The sequence below is a fragment of the Bos indicus genome, chromosome 17 (genome assembly GCF_029378745.1).
Source record: "Bos indicus isolate NIAB-ARS_2022 breed Sahiwal x Tharparkar chromosome 17, NIAB-ARS_B.indTharparkar_mat_pri_1.0, whole genome shotgun sequence".
In the NCBI taxonomy this organism is placed as follows: Eukaryota; Metazoa; Chordata; class Mammalia; order Artiodactyla; family Bovidae; genus Bos; species Bos indicus.
Window position 1 is genome coordinate 53,138,099 of NC_091776.1, and position 21,431 is coordinate 53,159,529.

Genomic DNA, 21,431 nt, shown 5'->3' on the forward strand with positions numbered 1-21,431 from the left:
AAGCCATACAGTATCAGAACTGCTAAATATGTAGAAATAGACAGGGACCTAACAGGTGTTTCTGAAAATATACAGAGAATTCTTCAGGTCCCCAGGCAGAAAAAGCAGATTCCCTAAAAAAGAAAAAACAGCCGACTGCAGCTGCATTCAATGCCAGAAAAAAGGAAAAACAACGTACTACATTGTTTCCCAAGTTCTAATGGACAGAAAATACGATCATGAGCCTTGTATCCAGGCAGTTATTATTCAGGTAGGAAGACAGATGTTTCTGAACATGAAAGAACTTGGAAGCTGCAGCATCTGTGAGTCCTGCAAAGTAGCTACTTGCTGATAAAATTTAGCCAAGCAAGACATGATTTAAAATACAGGACTTGGGACTTCCCAGGTGGTCCACTGGTTAACCTACTTTCCAATGCAGGGGATGTGGGTTCAATCCCTGGTTGGGGACCTAAGATCCTACATGTCATGCAGCCAAAACATTAAAGGGGGAAAAAAAACCAAACCAAAGACTTACTAGATCGAGGGAAGCTGGGCAAAGGGACTAGAGGTGAGTACTAAATCCAGGTAAATAGACAGCTAAGCTGACAGTTTAGGGAACTACAGATGAGGGAATAGAGTTGTGATTCCAACTTTTTATTTGGAAATCATTTTATGCTTTGTGGAAAGTTGTGAAAATAAAACACAGAATACCTAACCACAGTGCGATTGTCAAGTTCAGGAAATGGAACACTGTTATCTAAGGTACAGGCCCTACTCCTGCTTCGGCAGTTGGTGGTGGTGTTCTTTATAGTTTTTGTGGGTTTTTTCTTTACCTGATTCAGGATCCAGTTGACTCGGGTCTCTTCAGTCATCTTTATCTGCAATGACTCTCTGCCTTTGTCTTTTATGACTAAATAAAAACAGGCCTGTACATATAAAATTTTTCATTTTGGTTTTCTCAAGTGTTTCCTCATGATGATATTTGGATCACTCATTTTTAGCAGAAAAATAGCATAAGTGATACCCATTATTGCTTTATCCCATTATTGGCGATGTCAGTTTTGATCATTTAGTGGAGGTAACGTCAAAATATTCGCAAGACAAAAAGGAAAAAAGATCAAAGACAAAGGAGAAATTAGAAAAACATACAGAGAATATGACTAACAAAATGTGAGGTGGTAGACTTGAAAGCAAGTGGAAGTATGCAAACTTCCTCATCTTTTACATCAGGATGATGTTTGATATTATTTTCAATTAAAATTTGCTTAAATGTAAGAAAATGATATTAACATCTTAGGTTTTTTAAAAAAATATATATTCTACTTTAAAATTTTACAAAATAAATGTATAGTATAAACCTAGTAGGAGTTCTTAGAAACGAATATGTCTTTGTGGTAAAGAACATTTTTCTAGGACTTCCATGGTGGTCCAGCGGTTAAAAGACTCCAAGCTCCCAGTGCAGAGGGTGGGGTTCAATCCCTGGTCTGGGAACTAGGATCCCCACGTGCCATGTGTCACAGCCACAACTTTTTTTTATTTTAAAAAAGGACATTTTTCTGCCCTCAATCATTTTTTATATTTACTTGCTTTTTTATTTCTTCTGTTAAATTCATATAAAGTTAAATTTGCTTTTTTCTCTCCTTTCTGTCCTTCTTCTGTATACAAAGAGAAATGTGTGTGTGTGTGTGTGTGTGTGTGTGTGTGTGGCAAGACAGCTAATATTAATTGTTTCTTCTCTGAAAGGGCTGTTCCCAGAAATTGCCAGATCCTCCTCTTCCTTTCCGAGCTCCCCCGCCACCTTAACCTTCTCCACTTCTGAGAGCAGGAGTCTGTCTGTGTGGGAGGCCAGACTAGAACTCTTCAGACGCTGGGGCTGGGGCCCTGACTTGCGCTGTCAAGGTAGAGCCGCTATTTTAGACCTCAGAACACTAGCTTAGAGAAGAGGCTGAAGTCGCCCACGCATGAACCACTTCCCTGGGGAAGTCAGTGATAATCGCAGCTACTGAGCGCTGGCTCCCTTGGACTAGCTGAGCAGAGAGTTCCTCCGAGGGGACCCAGGCTCCTCAGTGCCACTGCCACTCACACCCAAGCACAGCACCAGCTCACTGACTATCTGACACAGTTGTTCACGTGCCACATAGTTATCAAGTGCCTGCCATGTGCCCATGCATGTGTGCTCAGTCGTGTCCGACTTTTGTGACCCCATGGACTGCAGCCCGCCAGGCTCCTCTGTCCATGGACTTCTTCAGGCAGGAGTACTGGTGTAGGTTGCCCTTTGCTTCTCTGGGGAATCTTCCCAATCCAGTGATCTAACCCACCTCTCCTGGACTGGGAGATGGATTCTTTAGCAACTGCGCCACCTGGGAAGTTATTGAATGCCTACTGTGTGCCTGCCAGTAACAAAACAGAACATTGCTTCTCCTCCTTGAGGCTGTGGTTTTTCCTGTGGTCATGTATGGATGTGAGAGGTGGACTGTGAAGAAGGCTGAGCGCCGAAGAATTGATGCCTTTGAACTGTGGTGTTGGAGAAGACTCTTGAGAGTCCCTTGGACTGCAAGGAGATCCAACCAGTCCATTCTAAAGGAGATCAGCCCTGGGTGTTCTTTGGAAGGAATGATGCTAAAGCTGAAACTCCAGTACTTTGGCCACCTCATGCGAAGAGTTGACTCATTGGAAAAGACTCTGATGCTGGGAGGGATTGGGGGCAAGAGGAGAAGGGGACGACAGAGGATGAGATGGCTGGATGGCATCACTGACTCGATGGACATGAGTCTGAGTGAACTCCAGGAATTGGTGATGGACAGGGAGGCCTGGCGTGCTGCGATTCATGGGGTCGCATAGAGTCAGTTGGACACGACTGAGCGACTGATCTGATCTGATCTGATCTAAAGGTTTTTAAAAAACATTTGTTTATTTATTTGGCTACACTGGGTCTTAGTTGCAGCACGAAGAATCTTTAGTTAAGGAATGCAAACTCTTAGTTGCGGCATGTGAGATCTAGTTCCCTGACCATGGATTGAACCCTGGCCCCTGTATTGGGATCCCGGAGTTTTAGCTACTGGACTACCAGGGAAGTCCCTCCAGGAAAATTTTTATTCAAGTAGCTTTTTGGGTTTTTTTGTTTGTTTGTTTGTTTTTTGAATCCTGAAAATTTATTATTTGGGAGAATTTCAGATATTGATCCTTTGTTTTAGAGCTTGTGATACTAATCAGAAAATACACATTTTGAAATGAAATTCAAAAGAAAAGAATAATTACATATAAGGCAAATTACAAAGTAGTTCGACTGGACCTGCAGAAGCAGAAGTGTGTGTCTTGATTCTGAACTTCAGCACATCCTTCACGTCACACAAGCTAGTATTTTCTTAAATGACAACATTTAAAACAAATTACTCACCATGTTTATCACATTATAGAACAGTTTTGTGGACAGATGAACTCTTTGAGGTTTTCTGATCCAGTGTTCCCTTCAATCGTGATCATTTGTATACTATTTTCCCTGCAACATTGTGTTCTTAATAGTTTTATGTAAAATAACCCTTCCTTTTATTTAACCTTTTATTACAAACAAGTTCAGTGATACTCCCAGATATCCAACTCCAAAGGCAATCAGCTCTTGGTCATTCTTTTTTTGGTAAAGTTTTTTTTATGATTTTTAAATTTAAAGAAATTTTAAAAATCTTTATTGAATCTTCGTTACAATATTGGCGTCTGTTTTATGTTTTGGTTTTTTGGTCTTGAGGCATGTGGGATCTTAATTCCCTGACCAGGGATAGAACCGATGCCCCCTACATTGGAAGGTGAAGTCTTAACCAGTGAACCACCAGGAAAGTCCCTGTTGGTCACTCTTGTTTCAGTTTTACTCTCATTGACCTTCTACTCTTTCATGGATTAATTTGAAGTAAATCCTAGACATACTATCATTTTATCTGTGAACAACTTAATACCTCTAAAAAATAAAATTATTCATTTCTTTTAAATTGTAATGTTATTTTACAATTAGAAATAATTGGACATGAGTTTGAGCAAGCTCCAGGAGTTGGTGATGGACAGGGAGGCCTGGCGTGCTACAGTCCATGGGGTCGCAAAGAGTCAGACACGACTGAGCTACTGAACTGAACTATTTGTAACATGAAACAATACAAATACATACCATTTCAAAGTTACCATTCCTCCTATTGTTGTTTCATTGAGGCAACATTATAAATGGTTGAGTGTTTCTTTCCATAGTGCTCTTCATTTGTGTAACAGTCTCTCTCTATATAATAATAGTTTTTGTTTTTTACAAAACCTATATTGTATATATTACTCAAATTTGCCTGTTGTTGTTCAGTCGCTAAGTCGTGTCCTCTTTGTGACCCCATGGCACACCGGGCTTCCCTGTCCTTTATCTCCTGGAGTTTGCTCAAATTCATGGCCATTGAGTCAGTGATGCCATCCAATCATCTCATCCTCTGTTGCCCCCTTCTCCTCCTGCCCTTAATCTTTCCCAGCATCAGGGCCTTTTCCAGTGAGTCGGCTCTTTGCATCAGGTGGCCAAAGTATTGGAGCTTCAGCATCATTCCCACTGATGAATATTCAGGGTTGATTTCCTTTAGGATTGACTGGTTTGATCTTGCAGTCCAAGGGACTCTCAAGAGTCTTCTCCAGCACCACAGTTCGAAAGCATCAATTCTTCAGGCTCAGCCTTCTTTATGGTGCAACTCTCACATCCATACCTGACTGCTGGAAAAACCATAGCTTTGACTATATGGACCTTTGTTGGCAAAGTGATGTCTCTGATTTTTAATGTACTGTCTAGGTTTGCCTCCCCCCACCCAAAGTTATATTTATTAAGATAAAATATACAAATTCACCTTTCATAGATACATGGTTCAGTGAGTTTGACATATATATACAGTCATATAATATACCCTTACAATCAAGATTTTCTTCTCCCCAAGAAGTTCTCTCATATTCTTTTTATAGTCAGTCACTTCCCAATTCCTAAACACCATTTCTCTCTTCTATGGTGCTATAGTTTTGCCTCTCTTTTGGGCTGGCAAAGAAGTTCATTTGTGTTATCAACCCGGTTCAGTCCCTGGTTGGGGAACTAAAATCCTGCAAGCTGATTGGTGCAGCCAAAAAACAAAAGTCAGGGTCACAAAAGACAAGGAAAGAATGAGGAACCAGCTGGACTAAAGGAATATGATTACTAAATGAAACTTGTTATCCTGGATTCGATCCTGGACCAGAAGGAGGAAAAAAAGAAAAAATACCCACCATTTCCGATGAAGAATTGGTACAGAACTTCCCTCGTGGTCCAGTGGTTAAGAATCCCCTCCTCCAATACAGGGAACAGGGGTTTGATCCCTGGTCTGGGATGATCTCACATGCCGAGGAGCAACTAAGCCTGTACACCACAACTACTGAGCCCACGAGCCCTAGAGCCCGTCCTCTGAACCTAGAGAAGCCACTGCAGTGAGAAACCCACATACCACGACAAAGAACTGCGATAAGAACCATTGTGATTTTCTTTAGGATTGACTGGTTTAATCTCCTTGCTGTCCAAGGGACTCTCAAGAGTCTTCTCCAGCACTGCCTTCACTATCTCCTGGAGTTTACTCAAATTCATGGCCATTGAGTTTAGTAATGCCAGCCAACCTGCCACAACTAGAGAAAGCCCACATGGCAACGATGACCCAGCGCAGCCAAAAAATAAATAACAGGCAGTACAATAAGTACCCTAAATTTCTGTTTCATGGAAATTCAGGCACAAGAACTTCATCCTCCAAGAAACAGGGAGAATCTCTGCATGCTGTTCTTTGCAGTGTTGAATGATTTTCCAAGTGTTTATTGATTGCTTGTATTTTCTCTGCTGGGGAACTAAAATCCTGCAAGCTGATTGGTGCAGCTTTGTTAATTTGTTAATTTTTTTCTTGTGTTTCAGTTTTTATAACTATAAAACAGTCTTCCTTGTTTTAAAAATAAATACAAACCACATACAAGGATGCAGAGAGAATGAGAGCCCCTCTTATCTCCATATCCCACTCTCCAGATGTTCTTCTCCCTCTCTCATTTCATTTTTTAAAGTTTGCCTCCCACTCTTTTTCCTTCCTTTTACTCTTTAAAAATTTCTAAATATTTCCGTGAAGTGAATTACTCATGCAGCAGAAGGATTTATCTTAATGGACTAGGAAAGGAACGTCTATAGTGGGAAAAAAACCTGTATGTTAACCTCTGTAGATTTCTTGATAGACTCATGTTCAAAACATACATGTTTCTATTGAAGAATTTTTAAAGTATAAAGACCTTTATAGCAAAGCACATACATAACTGACACGTAATCAGAAATAAGACCACAACTACTTACTGTGAGTAGCAGCTTAAATTCTAGGAACCTAGAATCTTAAATTCTAGAATCCATAAATTCTTAAATAAATGAAATTTACAGAGTCTTTACAGAGTCTTTGCTGTTATCCTTTGATTAAAAAACAAACAAAAAAAAAGGACTTCCCTGGTGACCCAGTGGTAAAGAATCTGCCCTGCAATGCAGGGGACCTGGGTTTAATCCCTGATCTGGGAAGATTCCACATGCTGTGGGGCAAGTAAGCCCATGGCCACAAGACCCAGTACAGCCAAAAAAGAAATGATTTTTTTAACTGTAAGAGTTTGTTCACCTTTTTGTGTTATTAACAGTGTGACTGTATTTGGCTAAACTCTGTGGTATAGTTTGGGAGTAGAGGTGTGTCTTCCCTCACAAGATTGACTAGCTGAATCTTTTGTTTTTTCATCCTTCATAGAAGAACAAAACATTAGAACTAATGGGCCACTGGAAATTCTTTTGTAACTTTATTTTATAGGTGAGAAAGAAATGAGTGGAATATAAGAGGCCTAAGATGACGCCCTTGTAGAATAAATTACCGATTCTTAGCCCTACCCAAGTTGGTGACATTTGCCTTCTATTATTTCAGGAAAGGAACCAGAATGCTAATAGTGAAGCTTCCCCTCATGCATCTAACAAGTGAAGGAAACATTTATTGAATGTTTAAGATATGGCATGTACATGGTGTTGTTTAATACTTCAGCTCTCAGGTGCCTGAGGAAGAGGTCATACATGATTTGTAAATTAGTAACTGTGGGACTTCCCTGGTGGCCTAGTGGTTGAGACTCCACCCTTCGAATGCAAGGGGGACGGGTTCAGTCCATATGGTGATGTACACTTGGTCTTTTCTCACTGCCTCTCAGGAAAGCCAGTTGCTTTAGCTTCACTGGAGCGTGGGAATGTGACCTGCAGGATGAGAAATCAGCCTCTCTGAGGGCTTGTTATGAACTGAACTTTTTTTTCTGTGTGTGTTTTTTTCCAGCTGGAAGAAGAGAGATCGGTGCTCAATAATCAGTTGTTAGAAATGAAAAAGAGGTAGGCTTTTCTTTTTGTGTATATTATTTTGTGTGTGTGTGTGCGTGCGTGTTTAATAAGGAAAATGTTGGAACGTGCTGTGTGAAGTGACTTGTAGAAAACATACGACCTTCTTATACTCAGAAAATTGCATCGTGTTCGTTTGGTACTTATAATTGACAAATTTGGAAAGTTTCAGTATGAATTACTAACAGAAGATTTTTGATTTTAAGTCATGTTCAGTTGCATTTATTCAGAAGTATCCTAAAGTCAGATTGTCTCATATTACATACTGCTGTACCTCCTAGTTTCAGTAACTAAAAATACTGCCGTTTTACCTAGAGTAATTGATCTGCATATAAGTACTGATTTCAGTTACATAAAAAGTTTAATTTTTTCACAATAATGGGAAGCACCATTTTAAACATTTCTATTTATTTTCTGAAAAAGAGCATTGTTATTTGTTATTCTTTGATGATAATCAGATGCTATTCAAATGGAAGTTGCCAGGACTTTTGAGTAAGGATAAATGGGCCCCCAGGAATAATCAGCCTGATGCTTATGCTTTCTGATGGTCTCTGTCTGCTCTTTTACAATGTGCAGTTTGTGTTTAGAGAAACTCTCTGCTTTACTCTGCATGCCAAGCAGGTTTAGCGTGCATTGTTGCTAAGACCCACAGCCTGTACAGCGGTTTGCTGTAGAGTACATCACAAGAGTGATGTGCTTTTCTGTTTTATTAAATGTGAAAAGAAAAATAAACCTTTAGAAATAGTACAATCAAGAATTCCTGGGGCTTCCCTGACAGTCCAGTGATTACAAGTCCTCGCTTCCGCTGCAGGGGGCACGAGTTCGAATTCCACGTGGTGCTTGTGCAGCACGGCCAAAAATAGAGAAATAAGTTTTTTGAAAAGAATTCCTGTATACCTCAATTTAAAAAACATAAGAAAATAAAATAGGGAAGAAAAATTCCTTCACAGTCTTGCAGAGCACCTTATTCTCGATTGTCAGGGCAGAGGAAGCTTCCCTTACTGACCGCTGACGCAGGTGTTTACACTGACAGTCTTCCTCCTGCCAGCATGGCAGTTGCTGCAGGACCTAGGGCCTTATTTAGCCCACAAAGATATTCGGGTTCCATAAGCTACATTCTAAAGGAAATTAGGCCTCAGTCCAGGGGTGCCTTCCTCCTTTTTTTTTAAGACATCCTTAAACTCTTTCTTCTTGAAAGTTTCACATCAGATGGCATATGTGTTCCACGACCGCCACAACCCTGGTCCAGCCAGGTGCCCACCAAGTGCCCCTCGTGAGCTAGTGACTGGCCTGCTATGACTCGCCCTGGGGCCTGGGTATAAGCACGGCTCTGCCCATGGGGGCCTTGGGATATTTAATTTTATATGAAAAAGGCTTTGTGTCTTTAAAAAGAACCCTGTATATGCAGTTATCAAGGGTATGTGGAAACATAATAGCACTTACTCCTGAGGCATTCTGGTAAGGGAATGTATAAAAATCAGCAGATGTGAGTACTGATGTCATTAATCCCTTTGCACTTATGTAGCACTTGTAATTCACAGATTTCTCATATCTCTAAACAAACCATTGAAATGTATATTGGGGCTTGCACTTAAAAATGATGAAATCCGAACCCCCAAACTTGGGCAACTTGGCTAAGAACTCAGATGCAGGCACAAGACCCAGGACTTCAAATCTTTTTACACGGGGTCTTTTCTCACTGTACATTTAATGTTTGTTTATTTTTACTTTTTAATATTTTTTAAAAAGAAAGATGAGAGGCTTTGTTACTCTTTTCCTTGTGACTTTGACTAAATCACATGCCTCTCCAAGTGTGATTAGACATGGGACTTTTTTTTCCCGGCTTTAGAAGATAGAACAAATTTGGATACTTGTCTGTCCCTCTCTCCTTATTTCATTCTGCTCCCGTGTTAGGTCCTGGGTATGTTTAAGAGAATCTCTCTTGAAAATTATTCTTTTAATTGAAAAATGCAGATAAAGATAATTTTTTCTGGGAGTGAAAAAATTTTAAACATGGTTTCTTATATTTAGAGCTTTGGTGGGGGAGGGGTTCAAATTGTTAATTAACCCTTATGGAAAATTAGGTCTATTTGAGAAGTCTGGATGCAAATATATTTTAGCTAATTTGGGGGGACCATGAATGCATTCTGAAAGTCAGTTTTGTAAAGGATTTGTATGTAGATCTAGGTGTGTAACAGTTAAGTACATGTAGCATAGAGTACTAAAAAAAATTTGGATACTTCCTTAATTTAAAAGTCTGGAGTGACTTCTCTGGCAGTCCTGTGGTTAGATCTTCGTCTTCCAGTGTAGAGGGTGGGGGTTCTGTCCCTTGTTGGAGAACTAAGATCCCACTCATATGCCTTGTGGTCAAAAAACCAAAACATTCAAAAAAAAAAAAAAGCAATATTGTAGAAAGCTCAATAAAGACTTTAAATATGGTCCACATCAAAAAAAAAAAAAAAAAAAAACCTGGAAAAAAAAATCTGGAAAGTACTTAAAAATCACAAAAGATATTTGAAATGTGGTTGTTCAAGCAAGAACTGAGATCTTAGTCAACATACATAGCCAAGAAAGAATATAATTGCTTCATTCAGACTATATTGTTCATTATTTTGAAGTGCAGTACTTACTCCTGACATGGGGTGAAACAAAATACTTATTAAGACATACTTAATAAGTTAAGACTTATTAACCCAAAAAACTATGGGCTTTTTGCTATCTAATGTTGAATCGCAGGCAACATGCAGTGAAATTTTTTCTCTTAGCCTAAAAATGTAATCATTTCTTTGGAAAACCAGACTCCGAGTTAGGCAGACCTCTTTCAAAGCAGTTTCCAAGGCCTCCAGTAGACGAAGCAGAGCTAACCTCAACTTGCTTTACCTAACAGAAGGAGAGAAACATGTTCCTCTGGCCAGAAAGCCTGTGGCAGATTCGGGAACCAGTTTGGCTTCCCTCCCTTCTGGAGGCTTTTTGATGTCAGAGAAGGGAGCCCAGAGCCAAAATCTTAGATGCGGACTATAGAGTCGGGATTAATTCTGCGGGCGACCCCCGCAAGATTTCCGTCAGGAAGGAAGACTGGCGGGCGGCCCGCCTGCCAGTTCTGAAGAGGTCACTGCCCCTCCAGCTCGCTCAGCTCACTGTGGGTTGCTAAGTGTCTGACTGTCTCGAGCTTGCGCTACTTACCAATGCTCATCTCACCCCCTCTCTTTTCCCTTTCCTACACTTGCTTCCTTTGCTCTATCTGTGTGTCTTTAATGGTAAGACTAAAGAAAGTCTATCCACGTTATAATAAATAAATTTCATATATTTTTTAGTAAACCAAGTTGTCATATATATTTTTTGGCTGCCTTTGTCCCTCTGTGTCTTGCTTTTGTTTTGAAAAATATCCTCAGCAGTACACACACACACATACACACACACGCACATATCTTTTTTATCTCTCTATATACAGCACAGAACTTCAGTGCAAATTTAGTTCTCCTTGCTGTATTTGCAGTTCTCTTCATGTTCCTAATATTTGGTTCTTGTTACCTTGCGTTTTTAAAGCTTGCCCCGTAACACTTTAAGGTATTTCCTTCATTACCGGAATTTATTTCTTATGTAAGTGGTAAGGAAAGAATCTGGGTTATACGTTCTCTTGGGGGAAAGATTTCTGGCCCCTGAAGCCCTTCTTTCATGTTGTTTATCTTCCCTCCTTGATATTTTTAGTAAGGCCAAGTCACTCGAGCCAGAGTGGCCTTAAAGTAACACAGGCCCTCTTGTCAATGTGATGTGTGACTCAGGTGTCAGTAATATTGGCAGAACTAGTTTAGACCATCTTGGTTTGCATCATCTTGGTTTGGGCTCAGGAATTGCCTGAGATGCTGACAGTGAAGACCTGTCACCAAGAGGAGCTGCCAAGGTCTATTTGTCCCTTCAGAATTTGGTATACAAATCACAAGTCAGATCCCTTTCTTAACCACCCACCTTTTGATGAGTTTTGTCCAAGAAATAACGGTTTGCTATCTTCTTAGAAGGCAGCCTCACTTAGAGGCCATTTGTATGTGGAGATAAGCAAAGACACCTGTGCCTTTTTCTTCTGCCAGCTGATGGCGTCCTTATCCTCCCCAACACAAAGATTTAGAAGAATCTAAATCTGCTAATACCCCAACCCTGGAATTTCTCAGTAAAAATATTTAAAATCACATTGTTCAAATTTGAGTTGAATTTACAAGTGAATCTCTTGAAATTGTTTGCTTTGAAATAATTCCTTTATTATTTTACAAAGAAGCAGAAAGTAAAAATGGCCAAATCATGGAAATACAAGCTCTTACTTTTAATGGCCTTATTAACTTTACCTAATGTGCTGTATATAGCAAGAAATTGAAATAGATTTTACAATAGAATGAACTACCAAATATCCTTTAATAGAAACATAAGGAGCAGAAGATTTATTGAATCTTCAGATAAAAATAGATACTTACTTTCCAGATAGAAAAAGATGCCTATACATTTCTTTCATTTAAATCTTTGGGGTTCTTTTGTTTTTTGTTTCACATAAGCACGATCCTCTTTCCTAGTGAGGTGTCATGCAGTTAGTAATTTAACATCACCAAGTGTTCGTATAACACTTGGGTGTTGAATTCAAGACATTTTCTGTAAGTCTCAGATTCTTTTCTTACTACTTATTCTGGGGTATAAGTGTAAGCCACACACTGAGATAAATACAACACTTATATTTTCCATCTTTGTATAGAACTTCAATTTACCATAAACCATGAGAATTCTGTAATTCGTGTGCCGGATATCTTGGGTCTCACTAACCAGACATACATTCTGCCATTTCTAACCTGGGCCTCAGTTTCTGATCCCTCCTGTCAGCTCTAAGACAGACCAAACCACTACGCGCTCCATGTTCACCCAGCTCCTCCCAACAGAACCGGAAGCGATTTTTCTCTTTGCACCGTGAACTCTCAATGATGATTATCCACTTGAAGGCAGTGCCTTAGGTTGTAAGACCCGAGGGCTAGCTAGGAAATTTTCCCCCAGTAATGTTTTTCCCCCAATATTTTTGTGATACGAGGTCTTTTTTCCTCTGTTTCACACCGCATGTAATTAAAAAAAAAACATTTCAAAATTTGAGGTTTCCAGGAGCCGCAAATACAGTACAGAGAGTCCTGCGTTCCCTTCTCTCGTCTTCACCTCACATGCCCATCTTAGCACCCCTGGTCCTTTGATCCAAACCGAGAGAGTAACATGGGTCCAGACCTCTTAGCCAAACTCTAGACGTTGTTAAGACTCCCCCAGTTTTTCCACACCATGTCCTTTTTCCTCTCCCAGGGCCCATCTAGGACACCCCATCGCCTTTACTTGTCACATCTCCTTAGTCTCCTCCAACCTGTGACACCCCCTCAGTCTTTCCTTGGCTGTCGTGACACTGGCACTTTTGAATTTTCACCACAAAAATGTAAATGAAAGCACACATGTTTATAATCACACAGTAGCTTCCTGCCCTTTGGGGTCGTCTCTGTTGTGTCCCTCCTTCCCTGTCTTCCTTTCATCTCTCCCTTTCTTTTCTCACTCCCCTGACTCCAAGAAACATCTTCCTCTCCTGGAAAGCCTGGTGCCCCTCCCTGTGCTGACAACCAGATGCTGGGTCGGCCTGAGAACAGACTCCCCGAGCACTGACCTGCTCCCTCCAGGTGTCCCCCCAGCTTCCATTCTGCAGCTGGAAATCCATCTTCACGTTTCTGTCCTAGCCTTTTTTTGTAATTTACCTTTCATTTCTATGAGCAAGCAAAAGTCGTCTTCAGAGTCTTTATGGATGAAAAGTAATGATCCTTCAGTTTGAATAGTGGTCATAATCTCTACTACTGTTTTGGCCCATAAGATCTCCAAAACACACTCTGGGAACTTGCTCAAAGTTACTGAAATTAGTGAGAACCAATCGATACTTCCAGCATAAAACTGCTCTGCATGATGTCTGTATAATCGCTTTGCATGTGTGTATTTTAATTGTTGTTATTGCCTGGTAAGAAATAGCAGAATTCATCTGGGAGGGGGGTTAGATTTTTTTTTGTTTTTAATAATTCTTTGCGGGGTGCAACAGTCTTGTTTTTTTAATTCGTCTTCCGAAGTTATTAACTTGTTTCTTTAAATTCAAACGGATACAATGATATGCAGATTCTGGTATATCTCTGCATAGGTAAACTTTTTCTCCCCTCACAGTAAGTAAAACTTCAAGTAAAATTTCGCCAGCATAATAGCCTTAAACCCCCTGTAAAACTTCCCTGTGATACTTTCTCCCCTTACATTAAGCTAATTGAGTGTTTTTCTCCCATCCTTGTACACTGACCACCCTCTCGGTTGATTTCTGGAATTTTTTTTGAACTCTTTGGTCTTTTAGAGAATCCAAGTTAATAAAAGACGCAGATGAAGAAAAAGCTTCCTTGCAGAAATCCATCAGTATCACTAGTGCCTTACTCACAGAAAAGGATGCCGAGCTGGAAAAACTGAGAAATGAGGTAGGGTACCCTCCTCAGGGAGCCTTCCCGCGCCTGTCGGTGCCCGGAACCCGAGCCTAAGCCAGCCCATGTATTTCAGGTCACGGCGCTCAGGGGAGAGAACGCGTCCGCCAAGTCCTTGCATTCAGTTGTTCAGTCTCTAGAGTCTGATAAGGTGAAGCTTGAGCTCAAGGTAAAGAACTTGGAGCTTCAACTCAAAGAAAACAAGAGGCAGCTCAGCAGCTCCTCAGGTAACGTGACCACCGCCGCCTCCGGAGAGGAGCTCTTCCCGGGGTAGAGCTGCCCTTGGAAGGAGGCACCTGCGCCGCCCTCCGAGGGGCCCCCCCCTGGCCTGGGCTCTCCCGCGCTTTCATCCAGGGAGACCCCACTCAAAGGGGGCGTGGCTGCCTCTCCGCACTTCCAGACCTTCCCGCGGTCCTGAGCTGCAGAAATTTATATAACGCTGCCATGTCGGGGGCGACCGTGGGTTCTGAAAGTGCACTGCCGGGAGGAGAACATGATAGGCCACCCACCAGCAGTGGGCCAGCCCAAGGGAGCGCCGCCGTGCCTTAGGGGGCCAGATACGGGACCGGAACTCCAGACGTGCTCAGAGGCGCCTGTGGGGATTCCACACCAGAATGAGTTTCTCCCACTGGCCCTTTAGTTGTAAGAACAAGGAAACAAGATGGGATGGCAATTTTTTAAAATATCCCCCCTCCACTTTTTTTTTTTTTAACATAAGGTAATACTGATACTCAGGCAGAAGAGGATGAAAGAGCCCAGGAGAGTCAGGTAATATGCCTTCCTTTTGCTTTGCTTACTTGTTTTCTTTTTTTTTTTAATCATTTAATGTTTTGACTAGATAATGTATTCATATGGTCTGAACATTGAACAGTATTAAAAATATATACACTGTTTAAAAAAAAACTCTCCCTCCAAACACCATCCCTCTCCTGCTTAGTTTCCAACCCCCTAAACAGATAATCAGGGTTATTACTGTCTTTTTAAATTTTTTCGGAGATTTTTAAAAAATGTATATACAAACTAAGACTAACACAGTCTTTCCCCTCTTTTGTTACACAAATGGCATAGAAACTGATCTCTAATTTTTTACACATGTATAGTATTCCATTATATGGAGAGAGATATATATATATATACACCATAATTTAATCAGTCCTTATTGGTTGACATGACTTTTGGGACGTTTCTTATCTTTTAGGTGCATTATAAACAATGCTATAGTGTACTGTCTTGCACATCTATCATATTACAGCTATAATAATATTTCTTTAGGATTAATTCCTAGAAGTAGAATTACTCTGTTAAAGGTTCCTTCCTCATCTTTACCTTAAAAAGACAGTTCTTGAAAACTGTCTCCTAAAGCCAAAATTATCAAAATAGCTTTAGTTGTACAAGTGGGATTACATGGAGGTAAACTATTCTATTTTTGGAAATGGATGGCATCACCGACTCAATGGACATGAGTTTGAGTAAACTCCGGGAGTTGGTGATGGACAGGGAGGCCTGGCGTACTGTAGTCCATGGGTCGCAAAGAGTTGGGCACTACTGAGCGACTGATCTGAACTGATAGCCCAGAAGTAATAAACATGTATTTTCAGTTTTAATTAATATTTTGGACATATTTATCCCATTCAAAATTCAAAGGTACAAAAGCCATCTTTCACTTTTAAATAAAAGAGAACTCAGTGACTTGGTGATTTGTTTGTTATGACATCTCCTTTGAAAGGCATGTAAGAATTCAACCAACAGCCTAACTTTAACCCTGGCTAGCATTGTCTCTGCTTAGTTTATATGTCTAATGAGCACAAAATTAACAATGTTTTCTCTCCCCCCCTCTTCCTTTCTGCTTCCGTTTGTTTCATCTGCCACTGCCAACACTTTTCTTCCCATCAGCAAATGGTTTGTTTTATGTTTCCTAATTTGTGAGCATGTATGTGAGTGTGTGTATATGTGTGGCTTCCCACTGTACTTCCCATTTTATGGCTTTTTTTCCCCTTCCTGATATGATACGTAGCTCCCCACAGGATATAGTCTTATAAAATACAGTTTGAGAAGTGAGATAAGAGTCAGTGGGTCTGCCTTCAATGTCAGAAGGGATATTCTGCAGAGAATAACAAAGCTAGTGATTTCTAGCTTTGTTTTGTAACTGCCCCAGTGGGAGAAAAAGGCCAAATATTTCTTTGAAAAATAAATACTGGATGGGCCAAAAAGTTTGTTCAGATTTTTCATCTTACAGAAAAGCCCCAAATGAACTTTTTGGCCAACCCAATATGTATGTATGAGTGTACACACACACACACAATATTTTTTTAAATTGTAAAGTAGGATTTTTTTTTCCTGATGGACATTTAGAGAAATGAGACCTTTTCATTATTTGTAGAAGAGAGGAGAAATCATTTTTAAATTAAAGTGCCCTTGCTTTGAAACGTCGGACAGGAGTGTTTCCTCCTGGTGGTCAGTCACCTCCTTACCCCACTGCTCCGAGTCTGGGCCCCGGTCCCCTGAACACTGCCCTCTCGGTGTTTGCCTGCATCAGTTGAAAGGGAGCTTAAGTCTTCTCTTTAAAATCCTTCTTTTGGGGCTTCCCGGGCAGTCCAGTGGTTAAGACTCCTCTCTTCCATTGCAGGAGGCATGAGTTCAATCCCTGGTCAGGGAACTAAGATCCCACATGCCATGGGGTGTGGCCCCAAACAGAAAAACTCCAAAAAAGCTCCTTCCTTTTTCTCTGAAGACCCACTTACCATCCCACCATAATAAGTGAATGTTAAATTGTGGTCTGAGGAGAATTTACATAAGCTTATTCAAATCTACAGAACGTGAAAGTCCTGGATTGGTTCTACAGTTTAGCTGAACAAGTAACTAGTTGTGCTTTTTGTACAATTGTGTGTGTGTGTGTATAAACATGTTTGAAAAGGGTTGAGTCACGGCCATTGCTGGCCCCTGTGACTTCAGCACACTCTGCATCCACAGCCTGAGTATAATTGCTGACTTCTTGATGCTCCAGGGTACATATTTCAGGCATTTTACACATTTTTCTCCCAAACAAATTAGATTGACTTCCTCAATTCAGTAATAGTGGACCTTCAGAGGAAGAATCAGGACCTCAAGATGAAGGTGGAGATGATGTCAGAAGCAGCCCTGAATGGGAACGGGGACGACCTGAACAACTACGACAGGTATTTCAAGTTCAGCGATGCTGAGTGGAACCTGAGTTCCATCTAAATACGTGTGTGTTTTTAAAGTTAGGTTCTCCAGACAGAAAAGGACAAATATGGCTTCTATGTGGAATCTAAAAAAAAAAAAAAAAGTGATACAAATGAACTTATTTGCAAAACAGAAATAGAGTCACAGATATAGAAAACAGTCCTGACTTATGGTCACCAAGGAGTAAGGGGAGGAGGGATAAATTGGGAGACTGGGATTGCCATATACACACTACTATATATAAAATAGATAACTAATAATGATCTACTGTTATAGCACAGGGAACTCTACTCAGTACTCTGTGGTGAACTATATGGGAAAATAATCTATAAAAAGGGGGCTTTATGTATGTGTATGGCTGGTTCACTTTGCTGTACAGCAGAAGGTTTCACAACACTGTAAATCAAATATAATCCAAAACTAAAAAAGAAGGGAAAATATACATATAACTGAGTCACTTTGCTATGCAGTAGAAAATTAATGAAACATTATAAATCAACTGTACTTCAATATTTTTTTTAAAAGTTAGGTTCTCCAGTGGATTGGAGAAACAATTGCTTTGTGATTATTTGGCCATAAACTGACTTCCACAAGTCTGGCAAGAGTAGAAATGGTTTGATCTGAAGATTTTAAATGCGTACCCTAGTACTTGTACTTGAGGCTTCGCAGAATCCTTGCTTGTGTTTTATTCCTTACAAATGGTACTGTCTCTTGAATTTCTTCTGAGGGACATGAGTTTCTGATCATACACATTGATAACATTTGCAGTGATGACCAGGAGAAACAGTCCAAGAAGAAACCCCGCCTCTTCTGTGACATATGTGACTGCTTCGATCTCCACGACACAGAGGATTGTCCCACCCAGGCCCAGATGTCCGAGGACCCGCCCCACTCCACACACCACGGCAGTCGGAGCGAGGAACGCCCCTACTGTGACATCTGTGAGATGTTTGGGCACTGGGCTACCAACTGCAATGACGACGAGACCTTCTGATGAAGCCTTCCACCCAGAACTGGGCTCTCTCAGATGCACTAGCGTGTAGGCAACTGACCACCAGCATTATGCGTGCAGACTTCAGGAGAACTCACGTTATTTTTGACCCCCATCAACAGATCTAAGAAAATATTTTGATCTTCCACAAAATCGCCCTTTTAGTCTCCCCGTATAAGTTTATAAGTTAGAATAATAAATAAGGGGGGGTTTTCACCTCTGATTTTTGTCTTCTTGATTTTTAAAAAGTATTCCATTGCACCAGATGCCATTACACGAATCGTCCCTATGAGGGAGACCTCACAGAACAACTCCTAGCCTTTCAGTACCTTATTTAAGTTAACTTTAAATTATGCCGTTCCTCTTCATATTTGCACTAAAATATTTCCAGGCTGCATTTGTATATTTAGATGTTTGGGTTAAGCTTTGACACTGGAATGAGTTGAAAAAAAAGTATGCCACTTTGCATTTTCATCTACTCGTTTATTTTTAGTCAAAGAAATAGCTGAGTTCTTTGCACTACCCAATGTCAGTAGTGCCTTTATTTCAGGCTTGATGATACTTTTAGGTGTGATTATAAAATCATGAAACAGGTAAAGGGAGGGGGAAGCCCCCAAACTGCTGTGGGGACGTTTTATTATAATCTCGATGCTGCACCCACTGTACTCTACTGTGGTGTTTTGTTTATCCGTTTTGCATAATTTCAGCTTCTATATATTATATGTATATATTTTTGTAAAATCTATATTTTGGGGAAAAAACCTATACAGTATGTCTTTCTTTTCAGATTTTTATCTTTATGAAAAAGGAAACACTTAAAATGTTCATCAGGACGTGACACACTAGGCCAGGATCAGCATCACGTGGCTTCGCAGCTGTGTGTTCTCTGTTTTCATTTTCTTTCTTTATCAGGAATAAATGGGAGAATTTTCTCCAGGTTTTGTTTTTCTTCTCCAACAAATATCCCCAGCAGTCGGTTAATTAGATAATAAGCCACTCTAAAACACCTAAATGAACCAATCTACAATCTTTACAACTTTTTTTTTTTTTTTACTGTGTTTTTAGATGAATGTACTATGAGAAATTCAACATTAATAGTTTTGGATTTTCTTATCACAAAAAATAAAATGAAGGACCTCAACCACAAGTTTAGTAACCAGTTTGAATCTATTTATCTTTATTTGAATGTCTTTTAGAATATGTAAAAAGTAATAAATAAATGTACCCTCCAGGAGACATGTATAATAAAAACTTCTATAATTGTACATATGCCTTTGATGTATTTTCCCCTCCAGATTATCAACTATGTGTTTGACAAGTGAAAAATAAATATGTAATCAGTTGAAATTTGGGATTATAAACAAACATATCATAATAGGAACTGTTTCACAAACACAAAATGTAAAGCAGTATTAAAATCCAAGCAAACAAGTGTTCTGTAACTACTTTAATAAATGGTTATTCTTTTTTGCCAGTGTAGTAGACTGGTATTATTCTCAGGTTTATTTGTCCTAATGGTTTTTCTTTAAATGAGCAAGCACCAGAGGTCCAAATAGCAATTTCTACTGCAGTCTGTTGAGAAACTGCTTTTAAGAAATGATCTCAAAGCATTCTGTGACCCACTCAGCATAAAATAAATACCCAAGGTGGTTATCCATTGCATTGTCTCACTGTATTACTCACAGAAATGTAAGTAGCACTGTGCAGTACCAACTACCTACTAAAGAATGAAGTTTGGAAAGAAACTCTGAAAGCTGCTGTGATATTTACCAAAATGATGACTGAACCAAGCAGTCTGGTTTTATGAGCTCTGATCCCCCCACAGGTAGATATTTCCAAAGCAGAGGTACCAGTTGAACATGACCAAAAAAGTGTCCTGACAGTAGTCCTTGACTTAGCATTGACAGAACTAATGAAAAGACTCAAATTATTAATCTACACTTATTGAGATCATTTCTCTCTCTCTCTCTATATATATATATATATTACACACAAAAAACAAATCATGTTGTACACCCAAAATGAATGTTAAATGTCAATTATATCTCAATAAAAAATACACTTTAAAAAGAAAAGTTTCTAACACTGAACAAATTATTTTAAAATTAAATATGTTTGGGACTTCACTGGTTGCCCAGTGGTTGACGCCCAGTGCTTTCAATTCAGGTGGCACAGGTTCCATCCCTGGTTGGATCCCGATGATGCATTGTGAGTCTGAAAATTTTTGATAGAGTCAAGTATTTTTGATAGAGTCAAGTTGAGAGTGGAAGTATGTAAATATGTGGAACTGATTATTACCTCCAAATTCCACTCTGCTTATTCATATGTGAAAAAAAAAAGTGAAAGTGTTAGTTGCTCAGTGGTGGTTGACGCTTTGTGACCTCTGGAATGTAGCCCACCAGGTGCCTCTGTCCATGGGATTCTCTAGGCAAGCATATTGCAGATCAGTCGCTCAGTCGTGTCCAACTATTTGTGACCCCATGGACAGCAGTATGCCAGGCTTCCCTGTCCATCATCAACTCCCGAAGCTTACTCAAACTCATGTCCATTGAGTTGGTGATGCCATCCAACCATCTCATTCTCTGTCGTCCCCTTTTCCTCCCACCTCCAATCATTCCCAGCATCAGGTCTTTTCAAATGAGTCAGTTCTTTGCATCAGGTGGCCAAAGTATTGGGAGTTTCAGTTTCAGCATCCTTCCAGTCCTTCCAGTGAATATTCAGGACTGATTTGCTTTAGGATGGACTGGGTATATAGCTGCTATTCCCTTCTCCAGGGGATCTTCCCCACCCAGGGATTGAAACCTCCTCTCTTAAGTCTCCTGTATTAGCAAGTGGATGCTTTAGCATTAGCACCACCAAGGTAATTGCTTAGTGCATCCTTTCCTCATAACAGTGTGTAGCGGATTGAAGGGAACCAGGCAAGACCAAAACTTCAAGCCTCATTCAGTTCAGTCACTCACTTGTGTCGGACTCTGCGACCCCATGGACTACAGCACACCAAGCCTCCCTGTCCATAACCAACTCCCACAGTTTACTCAAACTCATGTCCATTGAGTCACTGATGACATCCAACCATCTCATCCTCTGTTGTCCCCTTCTCCTCCAGCCTTCAATCTTCCCCAGCATCAGGGTCTTTTCAAATGAGTCAATTCTTCACATCAGGTGGCCAAAATATTGGAGTTTCAGCTTCAGCATCAGTCCTTCCAATGAATATATTCAGGACTGATTTCCTTTAGGATGGATTGGCTGGATTTCCTTGCAGTCCAAGGGACTCTCAAGAGTCTTCTCCAACACCACAGTTCAAAAGCATCAATTCTTCGGCGCTCAGCTTTCTTTATAGTCTTAC

At 40.2% G+C, this 21,431-nt stretch overlaps 1 protein-coding gene across 4 annotated transcripts in view; it reads left to right on the forward strand.

Annotated features, from left to right (window-relative positions):
• The window catches only part of CLIP1 (CAP-Gly domain containing linker protein 1), a 116,692-nt gene extending 97,128 nt beyond the window's left edge, over positions 1-19,564 (forward strand). For all 4 annotated transcript variants that reach the window (XM_070769483.1, XM_070769480.1, XM_070769481.1 and 1 more), the window contains 6 exons: positions 7,326-7,378; positions 13,770-13,887; positions 13,967-14,117; positions 14,609-14,658; positions 16,942-17,066; positions 17,863-19,564. In XM_070769483.1, coding sequence (XP_070625584.1) covers positions 7,326-7,378; positions 13,770-13,887; positions 13,967-14,117; positions 14,609-14,658; positions 16,942-17,066; positions 17,863-18,088 — 723 coding nt within the window. In that variant the 3' untranslated portion in view covers positions 18,089-19,564. The remainder of the gene's footprint in view (positions 1-7,325; positions 7,379-13,769; positions 13,888-13,966; positions 14,118-14,608; positions 14,659-16,941; positions 17,067-17,862) is intronic.
• Positions 19,565-21,431: the final 1,867 nt, after the last annotated feature.